This window comes from Equus asinus, chromosome 2, assembly GCF_041296235.1.
Source record: "Equus asinus isolate D_3611 breed Donkey chromosome 2, EquAss-T2T_v2, whole genome shotgun sequence".
NCBI classification, from domain to species: domain Eukaryota; kingdom Metazoa; phylum Chordata; class Mammalia; order Perissodactyla; family Equidae; genus Equus; species Equus asinus.
In genome coordinates, this window is record NC_091791.1 from 160,682,125 (window position 1) to 160,701,346 (window position 19,222).

General features: G+C 38.6%; 1 protein-coding gene across 2 annotated transcripts in view; it reads right to left on the reverse strand.

Moving 5' to 3' along the window:
• Positions 1 to 19,222, reverse strand: part of FMN1 (formin 1) — a 340,681-nt gene that overhangs the window by 267,227 nt on the left and 54,232 nt on the right. For both annotated transcript variants that reach the window (XM_070503784.1, XM_070503780.1), the window contains exon 2: positions 6,548 to 6,726. In XM_070503784.1, coding sequence (XP_070359885.1) covers positions 6,548 to 6,726 — 179 coding nt within the window. The remainder of the gene's footprint in view (positions 1 to 6,547; positions 6,727 to 19,222) is intronic.

The window sequence follows — 19,222 nt, forward strand, 5'->3', positions numbered from 1 at the left end:
CTCTCTTTTTCACTGTCTTTCTCACTCTCTCTTTGACGCATACATACACCACACATACGTACTCACACATACAAATAAACACACTCCTTCAGAAGACAAGCTACTTTGATATTTCTGAATTCACTTCACTTGAAATATAAGCCCCATTGTTATGAAGATGCTAATGATTTGGGTAAGTTAATCTGTGGCCTTCAGCTTTAAGTGGTACGCTCTCCCTGGCTTCCATGAAAACAAGACAAGGATGTGGCCCTTTCAATCTACTACAAAGTCACCATGTCAGAGAGCACTCTGCATTCTTTGCTGTTGGATCTAATTCATGCTGTGGAGTTTGCCATTGAGGGGTGAAGGAAGGTGGAAGGACTGAAATCTACATATGTTCCCATCAGTGTTTCCTCATTCATTTAAAAAACCCAGGGTCTTTAAAAGGCACACTGAAGCATCTATTGTCCCATGTTAGCAGATGCAGAATCTTCACTTGGATTGAGTTCTGCATTGTGATTTTGGTTGTGTTTCTAGCTATCTAAATAATTCTGAGCCTGGTTCTCAATCCTTCTCATTGATTAGGGGAGCCAATTCATTCCATTAAATGATTTTTTTTTGTTAAATTAAAAAGAAAACAAACAAGCAAAAAAGCATCCAAAGCAGTGGAGAGGTAGAGGGGCTTAACGTTTAAGCTCTTGGGTCTGGACTCAGACAGACCTGGGTTCAAATCCTTGCACCTGATTTTACTGAACCTCCCTCCTTATTTGTACAATAGGTATAATAATACCTCAAAGGATGGTGTCTGGAATTTAGGAAGTGATCATTGCATGCAAGTTTTTGTTACTAGTTTAGACACCTAAGGTTGGGTGTGGACTTGGTAATTATATCCTTCTGTTCACAAGATGCAACTACTTGGAACCCGATGCTGTGTCCTCCCTGGCCAATTAAGCAAATTCCATAAGGAGAATGCAGGGCCCCACAGGTGAGAAGGTGATTGAGATGATCTTTGGAAAACAGAATTGTCAAAGAAGAATTTAAAGAGTTTAAAAGTTTGGCATGCAAAATCCTACTGCCAGAATTTGTACAACCAATATATAAGACTAATGACTGCCTGCCTTTTCTGCTTTTCATATCTTCTTTTCAATCTCAGGTCACGCTTCTTTTAGTGTCTTTTCTACCCTACCCATGTCCCTTGTTTACAGATATTTTATAAACCATCCTCCATAGTGTTTACCTCCATGGTGTTTCCTCTCAAATGGAATCTTCAAGAAACTGCACTTGTTATAAGAAGTTAGGCCCTATTTACTTTCTAGTCTGTCCATGTTCAATTGCCTTTCACACATCTGGTTCCAAGTGCACTGGAAACTGAGCAGCATGGCTAATGGTAGCTCCTAGTTTGTTGGAATATAAGAAGCTGCCCTTAAGGCTAACTTTGAAAAGTTCGTGCTCTAAATGGGCACTCTGGGGGGACTGTGGGTTTATCATATGTAGATGCTATCTTAGGGCAATTCACACATTTGATGCATTTAGCTGTTGCCACAAAAGTGATAGCTAGGGTTGCCAGATTTGGTAAATAAAATACAGAACAACCAGATTTGAATTTGAATTTCAGACAAACAACAAATAATTTTTCACTATAAGCATGTTCTATGCAATATTTAGCAACCTCACAACCTAAAAGTGGAAGTGACTGAGCACTGGGTGTGGTCTTTCAAGAGTTTTGTAGATGGCCCAGAATGGGCCACAGAATTTCCTTGAGCAGGACTGCAGGATAATCACCCAAACAGAACTTCTCTACAGAGCAATCTGGCTGACAGTCAGCCAATTGGCACCAAGACAGCAGCACTGGTTGCTTAAACACTGAAATACATTCCAGTTGGTAAACAGGTGATGCCCTGAGCCTCCCTAGTGTCTACCCTACACCAGCCCCCGCTCCTGCCATTCCCCTAAGGAATCGCTGGACCTTCTCACAATTCAGTAACTAAAAGATGAATGCAACATGTGACAACATGGATGGAACTTGAGGGCATTATGCTAAGTGAAATAAGTCAGACAAAGACAAATATTGTATGTTCTCACTTACATGTGGAACAAAAAAAAAACTGAACTCATAGAAACAGAGAACATATAGACGGTTGCCAGAGGCAGTGGGAGAGGGGCAATGTGTGAAGGTGGTAAAAAGGTACAGATTTCCAGTTATAAGATTAATAACTTTTGGGGATGTAATGTATAGCATGGTGACTACAGTTAACGATACTGTATTGCATATTTGAAAGCTGCTAAGAGAGTAGATGTTAAAAGTTCTTATCACAAGAAAAAAAACATGGTAACTACGTGAGATGATGGATGTTAACTAAACTTATTGTGATGGTCATTTCGTAATATACACACACATCAAATCATTATGTTGTATACCCTAAACGTATACAATGTTCTATGTCAATTATACCTCTAAAAAACTGGGGGAAAGAAGAATTGCACAGAAGAAACAGAAAGAAGTGGTATGAGTCTTCAAATTGAGTTAGGAGACCACAAATTTTGGTCCTGCTATCCGAGATGTGACATTGTTCCTCATATCAGGACAAAGATTCACTTGGAGAATGTTAAGGTTGATTTGTTTCCTTTCAGTAAACTAATTTCCATTCCACATATCTAACATTGCTTGGGTTGATTTACACTCCTATAATAGAATCAGGAAATCTAATATTATAGCTAAAAGGAACTTTGTCTCATCTGTTCCTGTTCCTCCTCATCCTGTCAATACATACTTGATAAAGAAACTGAAGCCCACGGGAGTTAAGCGAGTGCCCAGGGTGCCATTGCTAGTTAGTGGTTGAGCCAGGAGTGGAAGTGAGTGAGATCTTCCACTCTGGGTCTAGAGCAGAGGTCAGACAACTACAAATCTAGCCCACTGCTTGTTTTTGAATGGTCCGTAAGCGAAGAATGATTTTTACATTTTTAAGTGGTGGGGGGAAAAAATCAAAAGATGAACAATACTCCTTGACATGTGAAGATTATATGAAATTCAAACTTCAATGTCTATAAACTTTCACTGGAACACAGGCACACTCATTCATGGATGTATTCTCTATAGCTGCTTCTCTCAGCAGAGTTCAGTGGTTGCAACACAGACTATATGATCCCCAAAGCCTAAAATATTTCCTCTCTGGCCTTTTACCCCACCTCCCCCCCAAAAAAGATGAATGCACAGCTAAATAAGGGGCCTTAATATCAGCACCAGCCCTAACACTCATAGCCATTCTGATTTGTGGATGCCAAACTCCCACCAATTATTAAATGTTTGAGCTATCACCCACACATACTAATGAGAAGCAGCATATCCATTGGAAAAGGCTGAGGAAAGTAACTTCCTGATGGTGACACTGCAAATCAGGTCCAAAACCTAAAACAGAGCAGTGCTGTCCAACATTTAAGGCTGATGCAAGTATCACACAGTAATATACACCTCCTTGCCTTTACTGCTCAAAGCCCACCAGAGGAAAGACGTCCTTGTGAGCTGGTGTGGTGAGCACTCACAGGATGCAAACTTACTCAATCAGCAGGACCCTCTCAAGTGGAACTCTTACTTAGGATATCAATATTTAAAACATCAGAGCCAAACTGTACTGTCTAAAGAGGGGAAGGGCTTGGAGGTGAGGTGCCTTAGGACCCAAGGTCTAAAAAACCACTAATGTAGAAAATAATCTACAAAAAAATCCTGGTTTTTAAAAATTGTAATTAATGGGAAACTAAGACATAAATATTTATATATTTTATTATGTATTTATATAATGCTTTATATAAATATATATTGTTTATATATTCTATACATTGTATACAATATATGAATATTATATTTGTTATATATATATATATATATATATATATATGTACCATTAAAGACTGGTTCAGGTGATAGACCTTTTTTTTTTAAGATTGGCACCTGAGCTAACAACTGTTGCCAATCTTTTTTTCTTTTTTCCTTTTTGCTTTTTTCCCCCAAATCCCTCTAGTACATAGTTGTATATTTTTTTAGTTGTGGGTCCCTCTAGTTGTGGCATGTGGGATGCCGCCTCAACACGGCCCGATGAGCAGTGCCATGTTCGTGCCCAAGAACCAAACTGATGAAACCCTGGGCTGCCAAAGGGGAGCACACAAACTTAATCACTCGGCCAGGGGGCCGGCACCGAAATAGACCTTTTTTATGCAGTGATATGTATCAAAAGCCTAAAAATACGTATAGATAATAATCTGAAATTTATTTTAGGGAAATAGTCTCAAATATTGGGATGGGGGGATGTATAGGAACAATTATATGTATGGTAATGCTATTTATTTCCAAATTGTAAGATACTATTGCAACATTGGAAACAACTTCAACATCCGATAATAGGAAAATGATTAAATAAATTTTGGGATATGCTATAGTGGAATATTATGCATTCACTTAAAATAGATCTAGGAAAAAATGGTAACAACATGGATAAGCAATGTAAGAGTAATTGGTAAAGAAAGAAGGATATAAAATCTATGTTTACCTGTTAAAGAAAAAAATCCTTCATTTAAAATAAATCATACACAGTGAAAAATACAAAGAAAATGTATCAAATTTTAAGTTGTTGTTGGCTGTTCAGATTACAGATTATTTCTTTTCTTTCAATTTAACTAAATATTTCAAATTTTCTAAAAAGATTGTATATGATTTTTATAAGTGAAATAAGTAAAATTAAGAAATAATTTCATTCACAGGGGAGAAGGAAAACCAGAAATACATAGTTTAGCCAATGTTTAAAAAAATCAAAACAGAATCTTTTAAAAACACAGAAGAAAAAGAAAGGAGTCTTTCAAAATCCATTTCCACACTGCCATGCTCCAGGCCTGCTGTGGCAGCAGGCTCCACATAGTCATCTGACCAACAGATGTCACTGTTCCACTTCCTACTCCAAGCACATCTCAAGATGTACAACTTTACTTTTAGGCAGAGGGCCAAAAACAAAAACTTTACAAATTTCCATGTCATTTCATGAAGCGTTGTACACTTTTCATCTTTCAGCTTCATTCCAAACCTCCTTTTACCGTAACTGGGATGTCAAATGCTTTTCTAAAATGACATTCTACGACTGCGGTTTTTACGGTTATGAAAAGTGCTTCTGCTCTTGGTTGCTTGAGAAAATCGCCACCCCTGTGAACATCACAGACCTAACCCACGCTCCTCAAATACATATTTCCAGGCCTGAAAGTAATGAATGGGAAGGGATTAAAAGAAATGAGGGACACAAGATCGTCAATAGGCATTAAAGCTAATGGTGGGGAAAAAAAAGTACTTCTCGGATTCCTAATGCTCACCCCCATCTCTGAGAGGAAACTGCGAGGTTTAGAGGGATAGTGGGAATCCGGATAGTCTGGTCAATCCTATCAGGCCATCTACAATGTGGAAGCAGCTAAGACCCAGCCCACTGCTTTGTATGGGGTAGTCAATGCTTCTCTGTCGATGAATACACGAATGAATGAGAAAGGAGAAGACTGTGTTTCTCAAATGGGTCACCCCGTATTCAGCAGATTTCCTGCCAACCTGCTCACCTGTTATTTGAGCAGCAGGAGAGAAAGAAAGGTTTAGGAATGTGTGAGGAAGACAGGCTATTTGGATTCACTGGAGAATCTAGAGCATACCAGTCTGCTAACATATGTTCTCAAATTTTTAGAAAAATGATATTCAGAGGTGAGTTGCAGTAAATGGGTACTCCCGTGACAAACAGAAATGGCAGGTAATAGGATATATTGGAGTACATGAGGAAGCCATTTGGTGTAAAGCTAATTCGGCCTTTGTTTTTCCAAAAGGGCCTGACGCGTCCATTGAGCACGCATTGTATATCTGCTTTAAACAATTGCTATGGCAAGAACAAATGCCCTTAAGGTAAATGTGCAACTTCCTCCCACACTGGCATTTCCTTAAGGATAAGCATCTTTCCTTAGACTAGGAACTGATTGCTGGGCTCACCTGTGACCACCCAGCTCGAGACAACAGACCTGCCACCCTGCTGTGTCCAGCAAGACAGCAGACCTACCTGCTGTGTCCATCAATCGCTGTGCCAACAGAGCAGTCTCACGACTATTGTAAAAGGGACATTTCAATCATATGTGAAACATCCTCTTTGAGGGTATATAACCACTCTCCCCACCCCACTTCTTCGGTGCCCTTTCTTCCTTCAGGAAGAAAGGCCCCGGGCCATGGTCCTCACATTTTAGCTCAGAATAAACTCACTCAAATTTTCATTTATAGATTGGTTATGGATTATTTTCGTCAACACCCACAATGAGATTTAGGCAGCAAAGCTGATGTAAGCAGAGTCCTCTGATAAACCATAAATACAGTCACTTTCTAGTGCTCACAGTTTCAGGTCACCGAGATGTATCTCTTTTCTGCAACTGATTGATTTTTAGACAATGTCCCTCACTCAAAATGCAGCTTCAGCAGCTTTAGAAACACAATTTACACTAAATGCATATTAAAAGAGCCTCTGTTGACTCAAAGAATCACATCTCAAACAGGCAGATTTCTACTTACATGGAGATCCAAGTACAATTCGCTTCTGTTTGCCTTCTCTCTCTCCTCGTGGAGCAGAAATGGACAGGCTGGTCCTGCTCTATACCCCAGGACCCATGTACCTCCATCCCTGTTGGGAAGGTCTTTAGTTGCTGTCTGCTCATTGAAACAGTCCCGAGGAAAGCCCTCGGAGGAGATGCCTAGACAAACACAGAGAAGACCATCAATGTCACAGAGGCTAGAAAAAACATCAAGCCAGCCATATCTGGGGACTCCTACATGGGCCCCTTCATACTATCTCTTACTTCCCTTTCTAAGTTATATTTTTAGAGTTTGCTTTCCTCTAAAAGTGCTTCTCTTGATTACCCTATCTGGATCACACTAACAAAGAATTAAAACATATGCCCTCATACCCAATTTCAAAAGATAAGTCTATTAGCTGTACTCTATGCTCCTTCTTGTTATTACCAATCCAGCCTATTCATTCTCATTCAGAATAGAATCAGAGGATGAGCTGGAGGACAGATGTCAGGAGGCTTGGGTTGTTGGCTTTACTCCTAAAAGGTGTCACCTGAGCCTAGTCTAGTGTGTGTGCTCCTCTGAGGCAGGAACTGTGCCATGTTCAACTCCATTTCTCGGGACAGGATCATCATGCATGTTGAATGAATGATGCTGCAGGAGTGAATTGAGGTGAAGCAATTTGCTCAAGATTATCAAGCCACTAAGTAGTAAAGCCAGGAATTGAAACCAGACAGTTACATCGTAGAGGCCATGCTCTTACCGACTAGACTATTGGCCTCTGCCTGGCATTCTTGAGATGGCAACACGCGTTCTACAACAAAAGGACCTCGTGGTCAAATAGGTGTGAGAAAAGCTGCATGCTGCATCCACTGGAGCCACAATTCCTTTAGCATACTAAAGATCTTGAGATGTCCTTTAGTAAAGAAAACTTAGCTCTGCATAACAGTGTTTTCTAAACATTTATTCGACCACAGAATCCCTTTAAAGGGACACTCTGTTAACCATGTTGCAAGCCACTAGTGTTCCACTGGAACAAAGTTTGGAAAATGCTAGATTAGATCACCTCTAAAGTCCCATAGAGCTCTCAAGTTCCCAGTCCTCTTTTAATTGCTGGTAAGCAAACTTGGCAAAATATTAAGCAACTAGGCAGAAGTTAAGGGTTTAGGCTCAGTGGACTTTTGCAATAGAGATCACTGTTGGATATACGATAGAGTGTTTATTACCCATAATCCTTGTAATAGTATCTCTTTGGCAGTGACCCAAAGCCAGCCAACAACTTCCGCCATGCTGCAAACCTGACTTACAGGTAACTTGAGCTGAGAATAAGTCAGCTAACATAGGGATTGTGGGATAACATGGCTATCCTTTATATTAGAGTAGCATTTTAGAAGAAAGAAAATTTGAAAACAGGCAAGGTTTTGCTTTTTGTTTGCTTGTTCCATTAGTTGGTTTCCAATCATACTATGAAATGAAAGGTGATGCAAATGACAGTGTCTCTACAGGTACCCTCTGATAGGCTGTCCACAAAACACATTTCTATGCCCGCTGAGAAAATGAGGGTCCAGGTGTCTACTCTGCAGATGTAGTGTGTGCAGGTTATAAACAGGCTCTTCCTTCACCTGAGGCAGAGGTCTTAGAATGAGGGCCTTTCAGTCACCTTTTCCATATGCCCCTTGCTTCCTACTCTCTCCAGATAGACCGTCTCCTGGGCTTTTGTTTAGGGCCCCACGTGCTGCAGAGTGCTCAGGAGACAGAGAAAAGAACTAACGCCTCAAAGAACCTCGGAGAAAAGGCACTCTGCTAAGCACCTCCACTCTATCCTCACGGTGACCCCGAGTGGAAGGTAGTGCTGGCCAGGCTTTACTAGATGAAGAGAATAAAGCTCAGACCCCTTTAAATTTTATTTATCTGGCTCATCCCCCTCCTAGAATATTCTGTTCATTTTTGGCAAGAAAAGAAGACATTAACCTTTTTAAATTTATGGTGTACTCTCACCGTGCTACCTTATCTTCAGAAATCTATTAATTACTAATCACATCCCTTATTTTAAATCCCTCCACTTTTCATTTTTATTTTGGAATAGCTGCTGGCTTTGAGTAAAGTTTACACAGGTTGATAAAAGAACATAAAACATAATATATACATCACAGAAAACATATGCACAACATCTAAGGTAAGACATCCATATCATATCATCAAAGGTATATTGTCTGGTGAGTAGAAGTTTATCACTCAAGTATAAGAGAGTGGTCAATTCCCACAATAAGAAGGATCTGGTGTCCTTACAGGGAATACGGACACATGGGCGAACACACACAGCCTGTGTGACTATCCGACACCGCATTGACAAGGTGTGTGGTGCAATCCAGTTCACTCTTGAGGTAGAGGAAAGACAATGTAAAGTTTAGGCAGAAACAATGAAAAGGAACTTCATTTTGGAAATAGTTTTAATTTTAAGGAGCCAATTTCTAATACCTAATGTTTAACCAGACAATATCCCTATGAAGGAAACATGCAAGAGAAAACCGTAACGCATAATAATTTTGATGAGGATCATCATGACAGGAAAGAACCAACGGCAGAAATAAGTCACAAAACCGTTATTCTCAAAAGTCTGACAAACCAGGTGAGGACATGGGACAAAGTCACCATTAGAAAGGACAGAAACTTACAAAGTAAGTCTTTGAATGGAGAGTTTTAATAATGCTAACACAAGTTTTTTGAACAGTCAAAAATAAAGCACATGGCTAAATTTATTAAGATAGGTTGTGGGCACACTATGCTCTTCGACTGAATAAATTTAATACAGAGAGAAAAAAATTACCTGAAATTAGGTAAGTATATTCTGTCGAAATAGTCAAATGTCATTTAATTTTCTGAAGCAAACAGATTTTGAGGTGTTAGATTTTCACCGAACATTTTGTAAAAAGCTTAAAGCAGTCTTCTCAGCTTAATCACAAGTCTTTCCCTTTCAAGTGCATAAATCTGTTTTTCACTCAATACTTATTGGTTATTTTGCTTCTCAAAGACATTGCAACAGCTCAATGGATCACACATACACACACAGGTTAATTCTACAGCTGACCACTGTTAATACAACGTACAGCACGGTCACAATACAGGAAGGGCGGCTTACCTTGGGACCACTTTGAAAGTCTGTGCTTTTCCCAACCATCCAAATGATGAGCTGTACTTTCTGATGCTAACCTACAACATCAGACTGGGGTTTTGCTGTCAATTATCAGTACAATGGAAGCAGACAGAAAGGAAAGGTAATATGCCATTTAAAACCGGAGGCAGTGTCAAAGCTCATCTTTCCAAAATGGAATAAGTCTCTCTACCTGTGGTACATTGGGTTAGGGTTTCCACTTCTTTACTCTCTCCCTGCATTATGATTATGTACCCCAGGCCTTTTCCAGTTGTCTTTGGAGCCCCTCCCACTGGCCCATTGATGTTGAACCTGGCCTTTTGACTTGCTTTGGCTAATTGAATGTGGGCAATGTGACAGTCTGCCGATTCTGAGCCAATGCCTTAAGAGGCATTGCTGTGTTTTTACACCCTGCTTTGTGTTTCCGCCATCACCATTTGACAAGTGCGCCCAAGGGAGCCTGGAATTAGTCACACAGAGCAGACCCCAACACAGTCCTGCCACCTGGAGCCAAGCTCAGCTGAACCCAGATCAAGTGAACCTTGGCAAGCTCCTAGGCTAATGATAAGAACAATATTTGCTGTGAGCCATTGAGATTTGGGGTTTATTTGTTGAAATAGCAGCCTAATATACTCTCTATCATCTGCCCCCACCAGAAGCACTATATCTATTAAAAACTTTAAATTATTTCAGCTGAGAGGGTTTAAAGACTACAATAGTTTTATTTTGTAATTTGTAGTAAAAACAATTATTCAATGTTATCAGGTTTTGAAAAGTCAGGCAAAAACTCATGGCATACCCATTTCCTCATTCATACCAAGATCCACACACAAACTACATTTCATTAAAACAAATTAACCTTATTTACCAGGCATTGCCTTTAATTATCTAAAGAATATATATAAGTCTACTTCCAAAGAGAAGTTTGCAAACATACTATATAACCAAATCTGGACAAACGTCCCTAAAGAACAAAATTACAATGCCTTTCAGCCTTTCTCCTCTAATTTTCCCATCATACCAACCCCTCACTTGACAGCAGTGATGAAGTGGTTATGCCTCCAAAAGGAAAAGAAGGCAAAAAACCCCTCAGCCTGAAATTCTCATGAGTTTTTCCTCCTATGCTACAGTTCCCAAGGCCATCCATCATACTTGACTTAAAATAAATCCAAAGAGGTGAAGTTTTCTCAACCGTGAATATCAGAACTGATATGTAAAAGTAGACAGGTTGTCTTCCGTTATGTTATTCAAACGTACTTACAAGGAAGAGAGACAGTAATCTAGATGTGTAGCTAATGGAAAGTGACACTGTTAAGTGCTTATAAAGAGGGTGTGTGCCTGTGTGTAATTACTCATGTCTTTATCTAGGAAGACAGCTTTGGCAAAAGTATAGTCTAATGGCTGGTATCTGTCAATTAAAGATCAATGCCCGCCAATCCTACTGCCCCCATTTTTACTCCTTGTGATGTTAAATGACACAATGTCACTAAACCAGCTAGGCAAGTATAATTCTGAGAAAGCCTCTTATCTATCCGTCTCAGCCTCTAATTCTCCTTAAAAGAAGTGTGTGGAGAGAGAAATTACGAGCAAGGACAGACAGGCGGCAGGTGTACGAGGCAGAGGATAGCTGTGGGTAGATCAGGAAGTAGGAAGGACTAGGGAATAGGCTATGTCAATTTCAGGATCTATGAGGAAAGCATCAGTATCCATCAAACAAACGCAATGTTATTTGAATTTCTAAAATAATGTTTACATTCAAATAAAATAAAATCGAATTTAGTGGTGGAAGGGATCTTGTATATCTCCCCACCCCACCTACCTGCTCATTTTATAGATGAGGGAACTGAAATGCAGGAAGATTGTGATATTTCCAACAAACCCAGCTAGTGGCAAAGGCAGAACTAAATGCAGTTCCAGGGAAATCTTTGATGCTATTTAGAGAACGACATTATAGCCAATCCACAGATAGGAATATTGAGATGTGAGAAAGAAGCAGATGTGAATGGTCTGACAGGTGAGATAAGGTCCTGACCATGACCTTTACTAACTGTTTGGCCTTAGTGGAATTACTAAACCTCCCTGAATCTTTATTTCCTCATTATGAAAATAAAAATAATAAGAATATGCCTGATATTGAGCTGTGCTAAAAATTGTTTTCTTCTAGGAAACTCTACCTGGGCTGGGAGAGATGCAAACAAGTCCCTCTTTTAAGCAAAGAAAAGAAACCTGTATACAATGAGGGTCTGTTAAACATCACATACTCATGTGAAGGACTATTTTTTGTCAAAGAAGATAAAGAGAAGAAAAATTAAGCTCATAAGAATTCACAGTGGCACTCCAGTGCAGCAGATCCCAAATCTGTTCACATCCTAAAAATAGAATGCACGTCATCAAATGCAATAGCTCCAAGTAAGTGGCAAATCGTCCCTGAAAAGAGCAGCTCCTCAGGGCACTTCATAGACAACCTATGACACATCTTCCCTAAAGGCCAAACACATGAGCCCAGAGCCATGAATGAAACTATTTTATAGGCATAGCTTTAAATGAAAGAGCATTTTAAAGAGGTACATAAATATATGTTTTTATGATTATTACATTAACCTCTTTCCATGAGCTTTTCCTGGGAAGAATGCAGGTGCTAGATGAGAGGCAAATACTATTCAAGTCAGGAGACTCATCTGTGGCTATCGTTATACTGAATATTTTAACACCTGAAAAACAGGAGTAGGTATTTAAAGCAGCACAAATGATGCTGAGTCACTGTGCTTTAGAACGGATAGAAGGTAAGAGTAGATGTGTTAAGTAAGGTTTGGTGCAGAAAAGATCAAGAAAGGATCCAGTTTGGAAAGTGGTAGGATTTACTGAGACATTAAGAACCTTTGTCCATTCTCAGATAGTAAATTCTGAAGAAATTAGATGTTGGTACTTCATGCCTCAGTTATCAAAAGAAATTTTTGTATGTTTGGTCATAAAGGATATACTTGCTTATCAACAAAAAATATTATTGAAGTAAAGAACAAGAATATAGAAAACATTTCTTCTGGTATTCATTATAAATAAACTTGAATAACATTTTTTCTTTTTATGTCACATTATTCCAGTTATTATAAGGATAGATGAACTAATGGGGAACCCGACTCTTGAAGAGATATAAGATAATTGCTAATTATCTTAATAGCTAAGGAGGTCTGGTAGAGAAAAAAAACTACAAAATACCATGACTTGGATTATAAAATACATAATGAATGATTTTTTAAAAACCTCTTTCCAAAAAAGAATGATCTTAAGAGATTCACAAGAAATAAATATACATAAGATTGACACAAAGACAAAAAGAAGGTATATATGCCAACATTATACATTTAAGAGATTAAGAACAAAATATGGCTTTAAGTGTTCTTGCAAACAAAGCAAGACCGAAAGAGCATTCAGCTATTTCATTCCCATTATCAAAAAGAGGAAACACTGACCCTTCAAGGCTGACAAGGTAGAAGGATGGAAAAAGTTATATCATGCAAACAATAACCACAGAAAGTTTGACTGGATATATTAATATGAGACAAAAATAAACTTAAAAATGAGATACATTACCAGGGATAAAGAGAGAAATTCCATAATGACAAAAGAGTCAATTCATCAAAAGACTTAACAGTCCTAAATTTGTTGGTACCTAGTAACAGAACGTCAAAATACATGAAGCAAAACTATCAGAACTGAACTGAATATATAAATTCACAATTATCTTTGGAGATTTCCACACTCCTCTCTTAGTAATTAATAGAACAGATTGGCAGAAAAATCAAAAGGAATATAGAATAACTAAACAACATTACCACTATGTTTAACTAATTGCTATTTATAAGATATCCCATCCAGTAACTACAGAATACATATTCTTTCAAGCGCATATAGAATTTTTCAAAATAGACCACATACTGGGCCATAAAACAAGTCTGAGTAAATCTGAAAAGATCGAAATCATAAAAAATATGTTCACTGATCACAATGGAATTAAATTAGATACAAATAACAGCAAGCTACATGCAAAATCCCAAATATTTGGAAATTAGACAATACACTCAAAATAACTCATAAGTCTAAGAAGAATTGCAATGGAAATTAGAAAATATTTGGGATGCAGCTAAAGCAGTGATCAGAGGGAAATTTATAGCCTTACTTAACACTGAGTGGCCCTCTGCCAGTCTAGTCAACATCTCAACATCTATTCTCTGGACTGAGGGATATTAGGTACAGTTGATGTATGGTTAACTCATAGAAAACAGGATTCAGTAGCCATCTACTTCTTGAATGCTGAATGCCAAAGTTTTAGCTTTTCTGCCCCACTAGGCTCCCAGAAGACTTTTAATCTTTAGGGTTAGGCAGGCACTGGAAAATTATTCTGGAAGAAACATGGTTAATCAAGAGAAAAAACCTGGCGATACTGACATTGGAGGTTCCTCAATAAATAGCCATCCTAGATCACCCTACAGTGAAGCTCAAATCTAATATCGTTTCACAGGCACTCAGAGTTTCCAAGATCTTAATCATGTATAGACAACCAACGATTACAAGACAGTTGAGGAGAATGTCTAACATAAAGATAAAGTGCAAGAAAGTGAAGAACAAAAGAAGAAAGAGGTTGTGTCCCTCCACACCTGCTGGATCAAGATTTTGGAGGTGGCTACTTTCTTCAGCAGCCATAGCTCTTGGCTACAGGGCCTCTTCCACATTCTTGCCAGGTTCCTGTAATATTGTCCCCTCAGTTTTTTCCCTTCAGGTCTAGGACTGGTAATGGCTTTTTGCTGTTGCTAGTTTCTGGGAAACTCATAAAACCATCCTGATTTTCTTAATTGGTCTGGACATAATCTCTTCATTAAGTTATTTTTGCTTTAAACCCTTTTGAATCTACCATCTCTTTTCTGCCAGGACTCTGACTGATAGAGTAATTGGTATCAGGAGTGGTGTTTATTTCCTGCCCTATAGCATGCTTGCGTATTACTAAGGCATTAGAGTGCTTGCCACGTTATGCTGGGCATACCCAGTTAGAATAATAGCAGCAATGTAATGGGCCAGTATAATCTTTTATGAGATATCAAAAGGATCAAAATCCTTTCAGATTATGACAGAGAAAAGAAAAACTGTCATAGTCCTAAAGTAAGGCAATGACAGTGTACTGCTGTCCCTTCCTGATGAAGATGAATTGATTGCTATGAAAATAAAGCATTTTCTGAATCAATAAACGCATATCGCTCCCAGGGGCTGTGTTGATACACTCAGTAAGTACACCATATCTGAAATAGTGCTTGTAATTTGTATCTCCATGTAATTAAGTTTACAATAATCCAGTCATTCTCTAAAAGCCATCTGTTTTCTCACTAGCCAAAAAAGAATTTAAATGGGAGTATGGTATGAATCAGCATGCCTGCATCTTTCAAATCTTTGAAGGTGGCACAAATCTCTGCAATTACCCCAAGGATGTAGTATATGCTTTCAACAGTAGGAAAAATACAATGCCATTTCTCCCAGAACACACTCGGTCTGGGAACCAAAAGTAGAGGTGAGAGTGGGTCTTCTCACTATGAAACCTAACAAATCACTTGCATAATTTTTTTTTCTTTTTTTTGAGAAAGATTAGCCCTGAGCTAACATCTGCTGCCAATCTTCCTTTTTGCTCAGGAAGACTGGTCCTGAGCTAACATTCGTGCCCATCTTCCTCTACTTTATATGTTGGATGCTTGCCACAGCATGGCTTGACAAGCGGTGCATAGGTCTGCACCTGGGATCCAAACCAGTGAACACCAGGCCGCCGAAGCAGGACATGCGAACTTAACCACTGCACCACCAGGCTGGTCCCTCACCTGCATAATTTTTGCTTCCTATCCTTGCAACCTCGGATTTGGTGGGTTTGGAGAGCTTAGTGCCCAAAGAAGGAATGCTTCCTCTAGGGAACATAGTCATAGTTTCATTAGACAGAAAGCTGAGATGCCCCCTGGCCATTTAGGTTCTCATACATTAAAGATACATTTATTTGATTTCAGTGTCTAACAAAAAGAATGTCTTTAGTAGAATATTTTGAACTGGACCTAGTGTATTAAACTTCTGTAGTCCAAAAAACAGTAGTAAATGTAAAGCTGCACGTTTTGAAGAACAGTATAAAATGAATGTCCTCATATCAATTTAACACTGATACAAAAAGTCTACTGTGAAACAAATATTCTCAAAGATTCATGGTAAATCAATAAATTGAAATACATCCTTGAAAAGCTATTTGGCAATATATACATGAAACAGGGGTTGACAACTATGGCCCAAAGGCCAAATACAGCATGCACGCAGGCAGCCCGTTTCTGAGCTAAGAATGGTTTTTGTGTTTTTCCATCCATTTTTAAAGGAGGGGATGGAGGAGGCAGAAAGGCAGGGAGAGAGGCAGGGAGAGGAGGAGAGGCAGGGAGAAGTGTTGAGGGACAAAAAGGGGCAGAGACAGAGTGGAGGAGGAGGAGAAAGAGAAGCAGCAGTAGTGACAGAGAACTTATGGCCTGCAAAGGCAAAAACATTCACTATTTGGCTCTTTATAGAAAAAGTTTGCTGACTCGTACTCTAAAATGTGAAACATATTCTTATCCTTTAACCAATAAAAGTCAACTCATGTAAATCTATCCTAGAAGAGTAATTGTTTTGTTACTCAAGAGTGATTACAAAGATATAAGATGTCCAGCAAAGTATAATTTATGATAGAAAAAAGTGGGAAACTAAATGCCATAAACACTACATAAATCCTTGCTATTAGAATTATTACTCTTCATTCAGCATTGAACTAGACACCGTGGAAGGCGAAATGGAAGAATGGGACAGACTCCGTTTCTCCAAAGGGTTCACTTTCAAGTTTAAATAATGGTTCAATAAATATGTTCTCATATTCTATTTTATTCATTTTGAAATATTTCAACTGCTTCTCAATCTCCCTTCAAACTATAATATGCCCCAAAACAAAACATAAAACAAAAAAACCTAAGCCACCAACATGACTTTCATGTTTTCACACAGATTAGAGAAGTCAGGGTCTTTCCAGAATGTTTTGCTGAGTTAAGTTATCATGGTTTCTTTTTCTTTATACTTTGAATCTATTTGGTCAAACATAAAATTAACCCTAATCATCTTCAATTTAGTGACGTGTTTGTAGTATTTTATCACTATCTACAAATTGCCTGTTTTCCTGAGAGGACTGCTATAATCTCAAATGAGATTTTACAATGTCTTGGGGCTATTCTCCTCCCAGAAAACACAGCTCCAACTTAAAATGCATGTCAGTAGAAAAATCAATTTACTAAAAGAAAATTAACTTCATTGGCAAATCTTTCAAGAAAGCAATTGATCCATAAAGTTGAGCTAAATCTATACTAAGAACAGAATGGAATTCATCACATATTTTTCAGCCAAGAAGACTTATCAATATACTCAAGTTCATGATAAACATTCCCTGGAATGATTCCACCAAACAAATAATAGAATAGAAACCTTTGAGTCTAGCAGTGCTGAGAAATTATAAATAAGCACATTGTCAATAATGGCATCAGAAGAGCAAAGAGGATTAGACTGAATTGTACTGGGCTGACAGGTATTTCAGGAATAAAGTTTTTACTGGGGGCTTAAATTTTGTTTACACATACAGAAGTGAACTTTCTTGCCAAATTTTCACAATTTTTCCTGTAACATAGCAGTATGAACCATCACAGTGACTTGCTGCTCACGGATGGAAACAGCAAATAATCTATGTTCTCTTCCTTTATTTGACCTGACAGTCATATCTATTAATGGTAGTGATGTAGAAAATTCCTAGGGAAAGCCACAGCACCCTGGTATGAGGTTAGGGGCAAATGACATTTCAGAGGATTCAGCACAATTAAAACAGGCGAAGTACCCAAGATGGCTCCAGTCATCGAGAATGAGAGGAAATGAAAACACAATTACTAGGGAAATTGCTAATATCTATCCATTCCCGCAGCCATGTCTTCCAGCTAATTTAATTCTAAAATAGTTCTGTACTTTGCCTAGTAAAGGTGTTACTTTGCTGAAGGGATGTGATGCTGTTTTCTTTACAGAAATTTTAAAACCATTTCTATCTTTAGAACAATGCTAATTTGGATCTTAATATTTGCACTACTGAAAGAAAAAGCAATAAGAATGTGGAAATCTCATTGTGGTAGCCTCCGTGGTAGGTAGAAGGGAGATTGACCCTTTCCAACGGTTCTCAGAAGGATGGTGGAGCTGCCCCAGGAGGCAGTATTCTGTTAAGTTGGGAGCAGTCTTGAAACGCGAAGTACCTGCTCAGACCTGATGACCAACACATGATGCTCTCTTTCCCACTGCCTGGATACAAGGGACCAGAAAATGAGAGGTTAATAGTAAACGTTTTTATTTTGGTTCTGATGATTCTAGGCCAGATATTCTGGGTGCTCTGGATGTTTCATTACCAAATGGAGACATACTCCCACTGGACAGGGGTGGGGGGCAGGATACATATCCCAGAATTAGAAACAGAGACTTTCTCTGGGCCATTTTGGATGACTCCTATCAGGAAAAGAAAAGGCCAAAGAGGGGTAGGGGCTATGATTAATAGCTAGCATGATTTATCCTATTAAAGGAAATAGGATTATTGGGGATTCTGTGGTGTGAGAGGAATCTGGAAGACCAGTCAGCAGAAGACTCTCATAATGATATCTAGGCTGGACGGTCAAAAGTTCTGATCCCTCAGAAATAAATGTTGGCCCTCCCCCCCACCGCCGAAAGAAATTCAGACCCGCTGAAATGATATCTAAAGGCAAGAACAACTTAAAATGGGTAATGAACGGGGAAAGATTCACTGCAGTTTACAGCCTTGAGATTAGGTGCATTAAACAGGAAATCTTGACTAACCTGTATTTTCTTAATACTGTTAGGATATCTAGAGATGGATGATACATACTGTTGGGATATCTAGAGATTGATGAATTACTCCCTGTTTTCTTTTTCAATAAATATTATATAATTTTTTTCTTTTCTTTTCTTCTTATAGTCATGTACCACATAACATTTCAGTCAACGACAGACTGCACATATGATGGTAGTCCCATAAGATTAGTACCATTTGGCCTAGGTGTGTAGGAGGCCATACCATCTAGGTCTGTGAAAGTACAGTCTAGGATGTCCACACAATGACAAAATTGCCTAATGACACATTTCTCAGAGCACATCCCCATCATTAAGAGATGCATAACTGTATAGGGTATATTAATTTCAGTAAAAGTATTCATTTGATTCATAAGTTGCAAAATATTAAAATGGATCATGATGGACAAGAGGAGAAATGAACACTACCCAGTGACTGTGAACTCAAAGAACAGAGTCTACATGACATCACTTCCAGATCCACTAACTCTATGAGTTTCTGTTATCTCCTGTTAAAGAGGAAGAGTTTACGGCTATGCCTAACAGAACTAGAGCAGGGCTGCTAAGGACCCATGTGGATGTATAGATGTTTAGGATAAAGG